Source organism: Trachinotus anak, unplaced genomic scaffold (assembly GCF_046630095.1).
Source record: "Trachinotus anak isolate AG129_WGS33_773 ecotype Australia unplaced genomic scaffold, CSIRO_AGI_Tana_v1 ptg000007l, whole genome shotgun sequence".
Classification (NCBI taxonomy): Eukaryota; Metazoa; Chordata; class Actinopteri; order Carangiformes; family Carangidae; genus Trachinotus; species Trachinotus anak.
In genome coordinates, this window is record NW_027273858.1 from 172,501 (window position 1) to 187,500 (window position 15,000).

The window sequence follows — 15,000 nt, forward strand, 5'->3', positions numbered from 1 at the left end:
AAAAGGTCTTCAAGTTCATTCTCTGCTCGATAAGCCTTAAATTTGATCAGGTGACTGTTGTAAACACAGAGTGTGGAGGTCAAAGGTCAGCTCGTTGTTTTCCCTTAGAGAAAGTGAAGCTGGTTCTTATCAGCAGCTTGTTTAGCTGCCAGCTGACTGTCTGTTCACAGCTGATACTGAAACACCGCCGCACCCTGAGTCCCCCCACAGTACTCCTCAGTATCTGGAAGTACTTCTCTCTGTCCTTACTTCTGGGCAGTGCAGACACTATGGAGTACTTCTTCATCATGTCTGAAAACACAGCACTGTCACCAAGTACTCCACCATGCCTGGAGGTACTTTCCAATGTTTGTGTAGTACTCAACTCTGTTTGTATTATACTTCATCACATCTAAAAGTACATTGTGCAGTACTGCAGTACTGCAGAGTCCCTGCAGGTCTGCAGTACTGGATCAGTGTCTCTGGAGTCTGTCAGATGTTTCTATTGTAGTGGAGACTGTTGACCAGCTGTGTCTGGAAATAGTTCAGTGGTTTAACTGGTTTAATCCCAGTGGATCTTGGTGACCCCCCCAGTTCTCTGACCAGTCACAGAACACAATGCAGCTGTGTTCACAAACATCATGAGTGTCAGCTGAGGCTTCACCACCACACAGAACACTGATCTGTGGTCAGCTCAGTCACAGTGTGAGGAGAAGAATAGAAACACAATAGAAGCTGAAGGTTGAGTCCTGCAGGATTCAGCCTGTGATCACATGACCTCACTCACAGTGACATCATGACCATGTCTGTTTATTTACCTGATCTGACTTCTCAGGTCGTCTTCAGAGAACCTCCTCAAATTCGGCAAAACGATTCACTCGGGGTCAAGGATGAACGGATTAGAATTTGTTGGTTGAAGGTCAAAGGTCACTGTGTTTTTGGCCATAACACAAGAATTCATACACTACCTATGACAATTTAATACAAATATCTAATAGGATAAAAATTATGAAGAGATGACATTTTATATCCAAAGTGATATCATCATCATAATGTTCTGTAAAAACGCTTCTGGCCATTATTCAAAGCTGTAACTCAGGAACAGACTGTGGCCATATTTCCTGTAACTTGACTGGACGGTGGAGGCATAAAAAACACAGTTATTACTGATGTCCACTGTCAAGTGACCTCAGTCCCTCACTGTAGCAGAGATATTCAGATGCAACAGTTTGTGCTGAAAAGAAATGATTTAAATAAATCGAGTGTTGATTTCAAACAGATTTTTTTTATTGCAGGAAGCAAAGTGGGAGGAAGAGGTACAGGTGATAGGAAACTAAAACTGATCAGGAGGTGCTGTGGAAGGAAGAGGTACAGGTGATAGGAAACTGAAACGATCAGGTGGTTCTGTAAATAGTGTCAGTGTTGATAAAAATAAAGTGAAGAGCAGAAGTGAAGGATGACGAAAGAGCACAGCATTAGTCAAGAAAACAGAAGGGAAAGTAGAAACTCTCTCCTGTTGTTTCACCATCAGTGTTGAAAAGAGAAATTGCAACAGAAAGTCTTTAAGGCTCAGAAGCCGCCGAGCGAAGTGAGACCGAGAGGAAGGGGATTTAGACACAGAGGTTGTTTTGTGTTGAGCTGAAGTTTTGGTAAAATCCCCTGAAACACATGTGTTTATCACATGTATTTATAGAAGCACTGACAGTATCTGCTCAGTGCTGCTGTTCAGCTGTTCCACTGATCAGTGATCAATGTTATGAAGTTAAAACAGATTTATTTCTCAAACACTCAGGGTTTTTCCTCAATAACAAATTCAGCAGGAAAATGTCACGTGACTTCCAGGAGGATCTGATGTGAGGTTTAAGTCTTAGCTTGAGTCCGGATCCAGTTTGACCTCTTTTATTTTGACATTTTGTTGTGTCTGTTTCCTGTTTCTTGTCCAGGATGCCATCATCAGAGGTGACAGCGGCGAGCGGGCTGAAGCAGTGCCGACAGGCCCAGGGTCAGCTGGAGGACGCCATCAATGGCGTGATGAAGGCCGAGCAGCAGCTGAGAGAAAACACCCGAGAGGTCAGCACCTTCATCATCCTCCTCATCGTCCTCTCACTCTAATCAGATGTGAGCTATGGATGAAACGTGGAGATGGTGTGTTTATAGTCTCCACAGGAATCAGCTGCAGTTTCCAGCTGCTGCCGTCGTCACGTGTCGTTTTACTGGCGCGGTAGAAGAAAATGAAAATTATAAAGGCAGTAAAATGAAGGATTAACCAGAGTGAGCCGTCAGCAGGAAGCTCGCTCTGCTTCAACAGCTTCCTGTGCTGCTGAATCAGCTGCTGATAAGAGCCGGTAAACACAGGTGATGGCCTCAGGTTCAGGAGGTGAAAGTTTGATTCTCTGCCGTCAGGAACACTGACAGCATCACGGCTCACTCACATCTTATTTGACATGTTAACACAAGTTAAAGTTAGAAAGAAAGGTTGAGTTCGGATCAGTGATCAGCTGGAATCCTCCAGTTTCCAGTGGCATGAGCTGTCCAGCGGAGGATCTGAAATATTGATGATTGATTGATATAGTTTAACGAGTTGTTATCAGCTGATTGTTTCTCTGGAGTAGAATCTCCACTGCTGAACTGCAGAAACACAGACGTTACAGAAGGACGCGTCGTCTCGTTCAGTGTGAACAAACTGGATGAGGTCAGAGTCTGAGGCTGCTGGTTCTGGTGGTTCAGTCTGATCCTCCGATCCTGCTCCATCACTGCTGACTCACTGTGTGTGTGTGGGTGTGTGTGTGTGTGTGTGTGTGTGTGTGTGTGTGTGTGTGTGTGTGGGGTCAGAGACACACCACTACATAAGCCCTCACATTGTACAGTCCTGCACCTGTGGTTGCCATGGTAATCCAGGCTCAAATACCCATTAACAGGTCAGATCATGTTAGGTGTGTGTGTGTATAAAGAAACGTGACCGGAGGTGGAGCTGGTAGAGTCAGCACATAAAAGACTGTAGAGAGAGACAGCAGGGTGTGGTAGAGTCAGCATATAAAAGAGTGGAGGGGAGAGAGACAAGCTCATATCACTGATGGACTGAGAACTCCTTCAGTTACTGCACTCTGGACTCTGCTGCGATCTGGTTTAGTGTGGTGTTCTGGACTCTGCTGGACTCTGCTGTGATCTGGTTTAGTGTGGTGTTCTGGACTCTGCTGGACTCTGCTGTGATCTGGTTTAGTGTGGTGTTCTGGACTCTGCTGGACTCTGCTGTGATCTGGTTTAGTGTGGTGTTCTGGACTCTGCTGGACTCTGCTGTGATCTGGTTTAGTGTGGTGTTCTGGACTCTGCTGGACTCTGCTGTGATCTGGTTTAGTGTGGTGTTCTGGACTCTGCTGGACTCTGCTGTGATCTGGTTTAGTGTGGTGTTCTGGACTCTGCTGGACCCTGCTGTGATCTGGTTTAGTGTGGTGTTCTGGACTCTGCTGGACTCTGCCGTGATCTGGTTTAGTGTGGTGTTGCTGAGCTCACAGGTAAATTGAAGCCAACACTTGTTTTCATCTCTGATTAATCTGCTGAGTCAGACTGTGTTTACCAGTGAAGAGACTTCAGCAGCTGAGCTGCTACGATCATCTACGATCATCGTTTTTACTCTTCAGCTTCGATTCATCGTTTTGTCATAAAACCTCAGAAAATACTGAAGAACATCTGTAGAATTTCCTCAGCTCAGAGCTGAATATTCAGACATTTTATTACCTGTCCCACCTGTCTCCCTCTCTGAGGATCTCACCTGTGTGTCTCACCTGTGCGTCTCAGGTGCGTTCGGAGCTGCAGAGCTGTGTGAGTCGTCAGCAGGAGGCGCTGCGCTGCAGAGAGGTGTGGCTGCTGGGTCAGATCGAGCTGCTGGAGCAACTCAAGACTGAAACCCTGCAGCAGCAGCTGCACCAACTGCACTGGGTAACTGAGCCATCATCATCATCATTATATTTATTATTTATTCAATACCTTTAAGAAACTTTACATCACATGACCAGTCAAAGATCCCAGAGAAAACTGTCTTTAGCTCAGCAGAACATTAAAACCAGCACCAGAACGTGGAACATTTAGAACATGTGGTAACAAAAACACAGAGCAGGACAAGAACAGTGTCTCAATAAAACTGGTCAAACTGGTGAAATCATGACTGAAACCAGTTTTTGATTTTCACTGATACAGACACAGTTTGGTCTGACAGAAGAATCCTGAATTCTGGTTCCAGTTTATGATGGTTCTGTTGACTGGCTGCCTGTGTTTCTCTGTCTCAGCTCCGAGGTCAGTTTGATGTGATCGCTCATCAGCTACAGAACTCCAACAGCAGCAACGACCTGAACAACCAGCTGACCAGCTGCATGGAGAAGTAAATACACACACACACACACACACATACATACTCTCTCACTATCTGAAGACTGGAGATCCACTGATACTGTATCTTCATGTGCTTCATCAGAGTCATTGTTCTACAGCTGTGAACAGTACATACCTGAACCTGCTTCAGACGACAACAAACACACTGAGGATGAGGAAGGATTCACTGAATGACTGGTTCTCAGTTCTTAATAACAGTCCTCTCACACTGATCTGTCTCGGTGTGGCTTGTTTTCATCAGTCTGGAGGTGAACGCTGCTGCCTGCAGAGGCTCTGTTCAGACACGTTCAGCACTGCAGCACGAGCAGAGACAGAAGCTGCAGCAGGGATGGTTACAGACCTAGACCAAGTTATCTTAGAACTATGTTATATTAATAATACCAAATATTAGTTATTTACAAATCAGTTCAAAATAGCTGCAGATTCCACTTCTTGATGATGTCATCACCTCTGATGTCCCTCCAGAATAAAGCTCCAGAAATCAACTTAGAAACCAGAGAAACAGAGGCTACAAACCTTCCTTCAGAATCCTCCTGTTTTTAGTTTCCTTCAGTCTCACAGTGAAACAGTGATGTTATCTGAACGTCATGATTCACTGCAGACAGAAGCCAATCACAGCTGATCACAGCCAATCACAGCTGATCACAGCCGATCACAGCTGATCACAGCTGCATGTGTGGTGTAACTGATGGGTGTGTTTGTTTTCTTCTCCTGTGTGTGCAGGTTGTCCTCTCTGAGTCTCACACCAGAGGAAACACCTGAGATGAGTTTCCACGCCGACACTCGCTCTCTGAGGCAGGCCATCACCTCGTTTGGCAGCATCACTGCACAGGTCACACACACACACACACACACACACACACACACACACACACACACACACACACACACACACACATGGAGGAGTTCTGTAGACCGTGATGCTGACCAGGTATTTTCTCTGCTTCCTGTTTGCAGCTTGTTGAGGGTGTGTCCTCTCAGAGCCCCACCCACCAGAGGGGTCAGGTGCAGAGTTGTCCAATCGCAGCCAAGAAACAGGTAACTCCACCCACCAGGTAGAAAGCAGGAGGATAAAGTCAGGTGTGACTCTGATCTGGATCAGTCTGATCTGACGTTGTGGATCTGTGTCTTTGCAGAAGATCGAGGTTGGAGCTCTGGGCGACTGGCTGCTCGGAATGCGTCCAACCAGCAGTGCTCCTGTTGGTTACCAGTCCAGCAAGAACCCTCAGGATTGGCTGATGTCACACAAGGAGAGCAAGGTGAGAGAGCTGTCTCCAGATGGTCCAGTTTGATCCAGACCAGAACCCAGAGAGGTTCACTGTGATGTGTGAACTTCTCACGTTAGAGAAACTAAAACCAAAAATTTAGCGAAACCATTTAATTAGCTGTGTTGAGTTGAGCAGTGGCTGTTAATTTAAACCCAAATAAATATTTATTTATCATTTATTTATTACAGAAAAGTTAAGTTTCCATGGACACAGACTGATGTGCTGACTCCTCAGCTGACTGTTGTGATGTCATTAATCAGCTGTACAGTTTTACCTTAATTAATGCCCAATTACACAGTTTTGTCCAATAAAACAAAGCGTTACTAATAAACAGTGGAACTTCAGCCCCATAACCTTTCATTTTTAGGCTGAAAATGATCATTAATGATTTAATTAATCACTTCCTGTGTGTCTGTGCAGACTTCCTGTCCCGTCCTGGCCTCAGTGGACTTCCTGCAGGCCTGGGGTCAGCTCAGGGACCTGGAGGCGTGGCTGCTCCAGGACCAGACTCCTGTCAGCAGGGAGAGGACCAGCAGCAGCTGCAGCTCCTCCTCCTCCTTCTCCATCGAGAAGATCGACGAATCAGAGTTCACCATCACCCCGGAGGAGGAGGAGGGGGAGGAGCTGAGCGACTGGCTCATCACCCCGCCCACTGATGCGATGGAGACTGTGTCAGACGCTGAGCGCTGGCGGCAGGTGTTGAAGCCTTTTGATGCCAGCTGGTCGTCCAGTGATTGGTTGGCGGGGTCGAGCCGTGCGGCTGGCGACTGCTCCTCCTGCTGTCAGACCACCAAGGCCGTGGAGATCGAGAACCTGGGCCAGCTCAAGTGCCTGAAGACCCCGCCTTCCTCCAGCCCCGCCTCCACCCCCACCACCCCCACCTCCTCGGCGCCCCCTGTGGTCGCCCCGGTGTCGACCCTGGAGGCCTGGCTGCAGCAGGCGGTGCCGGTGCAGCAGAACTGCAGGGCCAACGAGCCCTGCTCTGCCTACTCAGATTGTGTCTGTGAGGAGAACTGTGGGAGAGAAGCTCTGAACCTGTGGCTGCTGCAGCAGGACGGACGAGACAAGAACGGAGTCCCCGTGGTCAAGAACGCGCCCGCCACAGACAAAAACACCCCCTCCACCATGAAAACAGCCCCACCCACTCTGCACCACAGAGAGCAGGAGCAGAAGGTAACGAGCGCCCCCACACTGTTCCTCTGTTCAAACGTCTGTCGATTCAGTTTCAGCCAAGTCACAGAGTTTAGAGCCTTTTAACATCAGTTACTGTCATTTACTCAGCTCTCTGGTCACATGACGCCTCAGGCTGCTCCTGCTTCACACTGTCCACCAGTCAGTCATGTGACACTCAAATCATCATAGATACAGGTGTAGAAACACCTCAGCATCAAAAAGTTTGATTCTTAAACATAAAGTTTTGTTTGACAGATCATTTCTACAGTAACTGAGGGACATGTGATCAGCAGCAGCTCAGGACACTTCACTTCTGTTTTTTTTTTCATTGGGCAAAACCAAAGAAAAAGCACCAACATTTCTCTGAGCTCCATAAAACTACAGCTCAGATTTACGTCAGTGTGACTGTGGGATAAAACCTGAACCACAGGGTTTCCGGCCACTGATTCACAGTCATGTGACTGTGGATCCCCAGGACTGAAGTCTGTCGTCTCTCCTCAGGTTCAGGCCATCCTGGAGGCCTGGCTCCACCCCACCAACACCTCCTCCTCCTGCAGGACTCCTCTGAAGGCGCTCACCTCCCCCCTCTCCGGCTGGGTTGCTCCTGAGAAGAAGGCCAGTAGGGAGGACCACAGCTCTGAGTTCAAGCCTCCCTCCTCCTCCCCATTCCAGCATCCTCTGGATCCAGTTCTCTGGATTGTCCCAGGAAAGACTCTGACTCCTGCTCCGGGGGCGGGAGATCAGCCCCGCCCAGCTGAAGAGGAGGACAAGTGGCTGCTGAAGAAGAGGAGTCAGGCTCAGGTAACAGGACCACCAGGAATCAGTTCCCTGACTGTTCCCTGACTGTTCCCTCACAGTTCCCTCACGGTTCTCTGTTCTCTGTTCTCAGGAGCGTCTGGCATTACCTACAGTCTGTGATCTGTTCTCCTGTATGAAGGTGGGCGGGGACAAAGAAAAATGGCTGCACAAAGCTCCTGTACAGGTGAGTTAAAAATCCAGTCAGTCTGAGCGCTGAGCTACTTCACACTGTGTCATTGTATCAGGTCCAGCTGATCCCAGCTGATCTCACCTGTACAGACCTGTGTAGAAACAGGTCCCAGTATAATGTTGTCAGGTATAGCAACACCTTTACCTGTGAGCGTTCAGGTGTCAGCAGCTGAAACTCGACAGGTGAGAACAGGTTCCTCTCATCACTCTTGTCTCTGTTTTTTCTCTAGATGTGACGATGACGCCGTCGATGATGTTTCTTCTTCTCTTCACTTTATCGCTGATCAGCGCACACAACAGTAACTATCTAACCATCGCCTTCTTCTTCCTGTGACGTCACAACGCTGAGACGCCGCTCTCCTCCAATCAGGATCAGGATCAGACTGATCAATGCACTAAGAGACAAACTGTGGGGATTCATTAACCTCAGCTCGAGGTTAAAGATCTGTGAGAGCTTTCAACCACCTCTCACGGTCTTCATCTGGAAAGAAACGGAGAGGAAAACGAGTGATGGTTGAAAGCTCAGGAAAAGCTTTTAGAGAAAGAATGTGAAGAACGGACTGAGCCTCTCACACGTCATCCAGAAAACCATCAGCTGTTTAATGAAAATCCTTCTTTGCTGCCCTTTAACTGATTATAGTCTATTGACAGAAAAGTGATTTAGTTATTAATGAGTTAATAAAGTCAAACAATATCAGATGACCTGACCATGTTCTGACAGGAAACAGCTGATGTTTGTTTTGAGTTTGTCATCAGCTGATCCTGACAGGAGGAGAGGTGGGCGGGGTTAATAAGGGGTGGATGGGGTTAAAGCTAAATATATATAAATATACATAGTAGCCTTTATTTTAATGGATCTTATTTTAACAGCTGTTTTTAAGAGACTTTTCTTCTGCCCGTTTGGGTGGAATATTCCTTTTTCTTTTGTTCTGCTGAAACCTCAGAGTTCCACTTCCTGTCTGTCCAGACTGCCGGCTGCTCTGAGCTTTAGTTTAAACATGATTTGTTTCCATGACAACACCCGCTCTCTGAGTGAGGCAGAGTTGTCAACCACCTGGCAGACTCAGTTCAGGAGTCTGAGAGAGAACTTCACTACCCAGAATGCCTTGTGTGGAGGCAGCCTGTAGTCTGTGAGCAGACAGGTCACATGACTCTGTCATCAGCAGTGATTGGTGCTTTTTATTGAAGCTCTGCTGTGGTCATTTGGGGGGAGGGAGGGTGTGGGGCTTCTGTGATGTCATCAGCTGCTGTGGTTTATGATTCTCTACAGTAATAAAACATAATGACATCATTGCTGTGTTTGTGACATCACTCTAATCTTTGACTGCAGTAGAAGTACTAACGCCACAAAGTAAAAATACTGTCAGAAGTAAAAGTCCTGTGTTCAAAGTATAGTGTCAGAAGTGAAAGTGTTGACTGCACGATGATGATGATGGTGATGATGATGCATTCATGTGTTCATCTCTTAAATGTTGCAGCTGCTGAAGGAGCTGATCAGTTGTTTATTGATCATATTTAGTTTCAATAATCAGAACCTGTAAAGTGCAGCAGTCAGATCGATGCAGAGCAGTGAAGGAAACTCAGAACTGCTACCTGTCGCTACCTGTCGCAGTGTTTACACAAACACTCAGAGTAGCGGTTATTTCAGTCAGACTTTATTTAACAGGTCTCAAAATTCCAGTTTATTTCCAGATAGGGATCAGTTGGTTATGTGTAAATGCTAAGCTAACACAACCCTGAGCCTCTTGTTCAGAGCAGGAGCCTGTTTGAGAAACAAACTGAGATCAGCTGATCAGAGTCAGTTCACACAGACTGAGGCTCCTGTGGTGAATCAAAAGAAAATCTGTCGTCATGGAGCTCGCAGAGAGCAATTCACCATGGCAACGGGTAAGAAATCCACCGGACGGCACTCAGCACTGAGATGATTCTGTGCTGGGATCCAACTGTTTGTTAGATGAAATGTTTAAATACGTTTATTGAGCTGTGAAGTGACGGTTCAAAGAAACTGATCAAACAGAAAACATTTGTTATTGATCCATGATTGTGACCTCACAGTCTCAACCAGTAATAATCAGTTTGGTAGTTTCCAGTTTTAAAATCATCAGGGTTAAATTTTCAGACGTCTAATTTACATTAAAAAATTCTTGCTCAGCAGCGTTAATGAGCAGATTTAAATTTAAATACAACTGAAATACTGTGAAAACAGGTTCAGACTCTTCAGTGTTTAAAAACTTGCTTTTTAAACTACAGTTAGTTCAGTTTATAAATGTCGATAATAAACTCTAAATTAAATAAAATAACTTAGTTTCTAATCAGTGTTAAACTGGATCCTCACTCAGACATTAGACTGTAAATCTGCTTCCTGTCAGGTGATCTCTACACCTGCTGGTCCACATCAGCTGATGTTTACTGGAATCAAACAGGAAGTTGATTCTGTTTTCGGATGAAGGAAGAAAACAGTTTTCAATAAACTGAGGGGGAATTTATTCTGAAATTTCCAGAGCAGAGGAGGAAGTCTATTGTCTCTACTGTCAATGTGATGTAATTAAACCAGCTGCAGCTCTTTGTTTCAGTTTCCGTGACATTTTACAGGTGAGTCACACCTGTCACCTGCTGCTGAGGCTGAGGAGTCTCACTAACAACAGATCCAGACACAAAACACCAACAGAGCATGAGGACGGAAATCACCTCAAATCATCATAAATGCTAATTAAAAATAATTCATATTGGAGGATAAACATGTTCAAAACAAACAGAAGTCAACGTCTGACAAAAACCTGCAGCTCAGTAAAACCTGGATCATGTTAGAATGATACAGAGACGCGAGTCAGAACCAGGTTTGTGTTCAATATCAGGAATAAACCAGGACCAGGACCAGAGACACTCGTCTTCATATATGTTGCTGACGACAGGACAGAGCCGAAGTCTTCGCGTTAAAGTCTGATCATGAACAGATGAGCACCTTCAGTCCTGGTTCACACTGAAACCTTCATCTTCTCACTGACGTGACTTTGAGCTCAGTTTCAGTTTCTTCTTTTCTGTCTCTGTCGTTTTTATTTTCAGACGCAGTCGTTGAATTATGTAACAATTTAAAAAGAACCCAAAACACACACACACACACACACACACACACTGATAACACACTGATAAACTTCCTGTTTACTGCAGCTGATGAGGTCACACCCATCACCAGGAGGACGCTGATAGACAGAAATATGACATCACTGTGACCTCACTGACCACACCCCCAACCCCAGAGACCAGAGGAGAGTAACTGAGCCACAAAGACTCAAATCCACAACAAAACCACCATAAAGTAACAAAGTTGAAATGAACTTGTGTGTTGACAACAGAGTTGTGTTGAGTTGTCACATGAATGCAGGATAAATGACTGAAGAAACCTCAGACCAGGGATCAGGGTCCAGTTTTTATTCCTCTGTTGTTCTGACCTGATGAGACTGTGACTGTTTACCTGCAGCTGTCAATCAAACAGGTCCAGGTAAGTCTGAAGGTCAGAGATCTTCAACACAGAGTGATGATCCACACGTGACCAACGGTCTCCAGGAACAACAGCCTGTTACTGAGAATTATTAACTGACCTCAGGACAGTTTACACTGGGATCATTCACGCTGAGCTGAAGGTGAAAGCACCGCACTCTGTCCTCAGATCAGTTATCATCCAACAGAGTCACGACAGTGTTTCAATAACAGCGAAGTGTCCAAAAGTCTCAAGTCAAGTCTCAGGTCTGTCAAGACCACATCAACACCGACCAGTTACAAGTCAACTCTTACATCAGTCGAGACGAGTCAAGGTCGAGTCTCGAGTCCGTATCAAGTCCAAGTCCAAGTTTAGTCCGAGTTAATTAGAACTCTCAGTTTTTGCCAAGACAGGTCCAAGTCCTGAATATGAGTCGAGTATCGAGTCAATCAAGACAAGTCCAGTTACAAGTCAAGTCTCGGGTCTGCAGCTCTGCTCAGATCTCAGATACTCTGGAGGTTGATTGATGAGCTGATCAACGACTCAGATAATAAGTAATTAATCAAAAACATCTGTCATCTCTGCTGCTGATTCTCTGTTGTCTGTTTTCTAACACAGGAAGTGAAGACGTCTCCTGGACTCTGAGACTGGATCAGCCCTCCTTCAGTTCAGACAGAGGTGTGTTGAAATGTTCCCTCATGTGAGGTTCAGCTCAGCTCTGTTGTGACCTTTGACCCTGACCTGCCCAAACTCAGGTGAGTTAACACAGCTGTATTTGTGTGTGTCCTTCAGGGTCCTTGGGACAACACAGCGCCAAGGATCAGTGGACACAGCTGTGTTTGAACAGAGAGGAGGTGACGCATGAACACATGTTTATTTTGTGGCTTTTATTTTGAAATTCTCTTGTTTCTGTTCGTTTTTGTAATGTTATAGTTTTTTGTTTGTTTGTTTTAAATTTTGGTGGTATTTTGTTTTTTTGGGGGCTTTGATCAGCAGTCTGTTTATGTTGATGAGCAGAACTGCTCAAATATTTTATGTTTCTATTTATTTATTTATTAATTTGCAGAATTATTTTATTTCAGATTTTCATAGTGAAAATAATTTGTCTGAAACATGAAGACAGATTCCATCACTGTGTAACAGGTGAGTGCAGGTGATCTTCCACCTGACGGCGTCAGAAAACCACTGTGGACTTATTGAACTGTGTTTTAATGAATGACTGGAGACGTGAACTGATAATAAAACGTGTTAGTCCTCTGATCAGTGTGAGTGTGATGAAGATGGGACCTCTGGTGTCCCTCAGGGATCCAGCCCCACTCTCAGTTCTCTTTGCTCCTCTTTCATCATACAAACACTGAGACTTTGCACAGTTTCATTCAGACCACGTTTCCCAGCATTCACTGCAAACAGCCTGCAGTTTATTTGGAGACTTGAGGGAAATATTCACCACCATGGAATCAACAATTGTGAGGACAGAGCGCCACCTGCTGCTGGCTCAGAATTCACTGCAGCTGATCGGCTCTGACTGATCCCTGGACCCGGACCTGGACCTGGACCTGGACCTGGACCTGGACCTGGACCTGGACCCAGACCTGGACCCGGACCTGGACCCGGACCTGAGTGATCATACACACTCACACTACTGAATGTGTTTACTTAATATAACAGTTTTGTCCTCTTCTTCCTCTCAGAGTCTTCATCACAGGTGACCATCCACCTGCAGGTCTCCGTCCAACTGCTTCATTTATTTTTGTTCTCACAGTCACATATAGCAAAGTGCTGATGGATTTATTATCAGAATCAGAATCAGAATCAGTTTTATTGCCAAGTATGTTTTCACATACAAGGAATTTTTTCTGGTGATTGGTGCAATTGATCAGCAACAGTGGGGCTCTCTAGCCTTGTTGATAAGGCTGATAGCAGATGGGAAGAAGCTGTTTTTGTGGCGAGAGGTTTTGGTCCTGAAGGACCGCAGCCTCCTGCCAGAGGGGAGTGTCTCAAAGAGTTTGTGTCCAGGGTGGGAGGAGTCAGCTACAATCTTCCCTGCACGCCTCAGAGTCCTTGAGGCGTACAGGTCCTGGAGGGACGGAAGATTGCAGCCAATCACCCTCTCAGCAGAGTGGATGATACGCTTATCATAATCAATAAATTATATAATCGATTTATGATTATATAATTTATGATTGATAATTTGTCCTGTTCTACCAAAATGTGCTGCTTGAAGTCCATAACTCACAAATCAAAAGATGAACAAACCTAAACTAGTAAATTTGATTATTTGACAAATAATTGAGTTGGACAACATTTTCTAAATTGGGCCTCTCCTCCACACCCACTCAGCAGAACCACCACCCAAACTTAACTCTAAAACCAACAGTCAACTGCAAATAAGCTCTGGTCCATTAACCTTGGACACAGATGGAGTCTCTAAAGACCGTTTCCAAACATAGAGGCTGAACTCGTAGGGACAGTCTGATTATTGTCTTGCTGTCTTTAGGCCTAACAGTTTGTTGATCGCAAGCATTAGTAAAACCCGTGGATTTCAGTGTAATGGGTCTATAAGAGCAGCGCAGCAGTGTTTTTAAAGGACCGCGATGTAGGACAGAGAAGTTTGTTCTTGTGATGCATCATAATTTATTGATTATACTTTGTTTGATTGATCTGAATCTGCAAAGTAACTAAAGTTTTTAGTGAAGCACAAACTCTAGAAAAGTACAAGTAACTCAGAACTGTGCAGCACTTGAGTAAATAGTTAGTTTCTCTCGACCACCGTCAGTCTGAGGCTGATCAGGCTGATCTCAAACCACCTCAGAGCAGAAGTCGCAAATCCAGTGTGAAGACCATGAGATACGACTGAGAGCCCAGAGAGTGGACCTTGAGTTGAGTGTCACAGGTTCTGAGGTCAAGAATAATCTTCAACGTTTACATCAGCTCCATGTGACGCGGTAAAGGGCGGGAACCTCAGGCAGCGCAGCAACTCAAGTGCAGAAGGATGACATTTTGTGACTTATGATTGGTTAGTGGTGGATTATTAACCAGCCGAATTAACCAGCAGCCTGAAAGCACCGAGAATATCTGATGATTTCCTCATGAATTCTGTACAGAGCAGATGTTTGAGGCAACATTAACTAAAACTTCTTGATTTCCTAACGGAGTTCAACTCGCCCTTTTTTGACCAATTTTTGAGAAAATTACAGATAAGAAATATTGTGCAGCACATTTTCTGGAGTTCAACACGTTCTGAGACCGCGCTGTTTATTTCAGTTATTCATAAACGAGAAGGGAGGCAGAAATGAGGGGAAGTGACGTCACAAAGCTGCGACAGATCCCACTTTAAAAACACATGAACCCGTGCTAACGAACTTCTCTGCCTTTGAAACCGCTCGGTTTCGGTTCTGAAACTTCACGACACCTCACGACATTTGCAGGCAGAGTTTACGGCCGTCCAATCAGATTGGCTGCACCGAGCAGGCTGCGCAGGAGCTCAGCCAATCACAGATCAGAGAGGATCCGCGCGGTCTGCCGCCCGCCGCGTCTCTCCCGCAGCGACTCGTCCGCTCCGCCCAGCGACCTGCCGCTCCGCGCCGCTCCGTGCCGCTCCGTGCCGCAGCAGCGGTTGCTGGTCGACGCTGCCGCCGCGCTCCGGCTGGGATGTGACAGAGGTGCGGTAGACACCGACCCAGACCTCGGCAGGACGAACCGGGAGAGAGGGGGAGCGTTCCGGGTTCA

General features: G+C 45.9%; 2 protein-coding genes and 1 long non-coding RNA gene across 6 annotated transcripts in view; all 3 read left to right on the forward strand.

Moving 5' to 3' along the window:
* Positions 1 to 9,084, forward strand: part of ncoa4 (nuclear receptor coactivator 4) — a 12,951-nt gene extending 3,867 nt beyond the window's left edge. For all 4 annotated transcript variants that reach the window (XM_071479786.1, XM_071479785.1, XM_071479787.1 and 1 more), the window contains exons 2-11: positions 1,923 to 2,049; positions 3,775 to 3,915; positions 4,263 to 4,354; positions 5,089 to 5,197; positions 5,323 to 5,403; positions 5,502 to 5,624; positions 6,054 to 6,806; positions 7,308 to 7,607; positions 7,696 to 7,788; positions 8,024 to 9,084. In XM_071479786.1, coding sequence (XP_071335887.1) covers positions 1,923 to 2,049; positions 3,775 to 3,915; positions 4,263 to 4,354; positions 5,089 to 5,197; positions 5,323 to 5,403; positions 5,502 to 5,624; positions 6,054 to 6,806; positions 7,308 to 7,607; positions 7,696 to 7,788; positions 8,024 to 8,029 — 1,825 coding nt within the window. In that variant the 3' untranslated portion in view covers positions 8,030 to 9,084. The remainder of the gene's footprint in view (positions 1 to 1,922; positions 2,050 to 3,774; positions 3,916 to 4,262; positions 4,355 to 5,088; positions 5,198 to 5,322; positions 5,404 to 5,501; positions 5,625 to 6,053; positions 6,807 to 7,307; positions 7,608 to 7,695; positions 7,789 to 8,023) is intronic.
* A 1,774-nt stretch (positions 9,085 to 10,858) lies between these two features.
* LOC139622477 (uncharacterized) lies at positions 10,859 to 12,818 on the forward strand. The gene is made up of 3 exons (XR_011691288.1): positions 10,859 to 11,292; positions 11,890 to 11,949; positions 12,064 to 12,818. It is a non-coding gene; the product is annotated as an uncharacterized lncRNA (long non-coding RNA).
* A 2,058-nt stretch (positions 12,819 to 14,876) lies between these two features.
* Positions 14,877 to 15,000, forward strand: part of LOC139622478 (zinc finger protein 883) — a 12,811-nt gene continuing 12,687 nt past the window's right edge. The window contains exon 1 of the mRNA XM_071479793.1: positions 14,877 to 15,000. This exon is cut by the window's right edge and continues 3 nt beyond it. The gene's annotated coding sequence lies outside the window, so the exon portion shown is untranslated.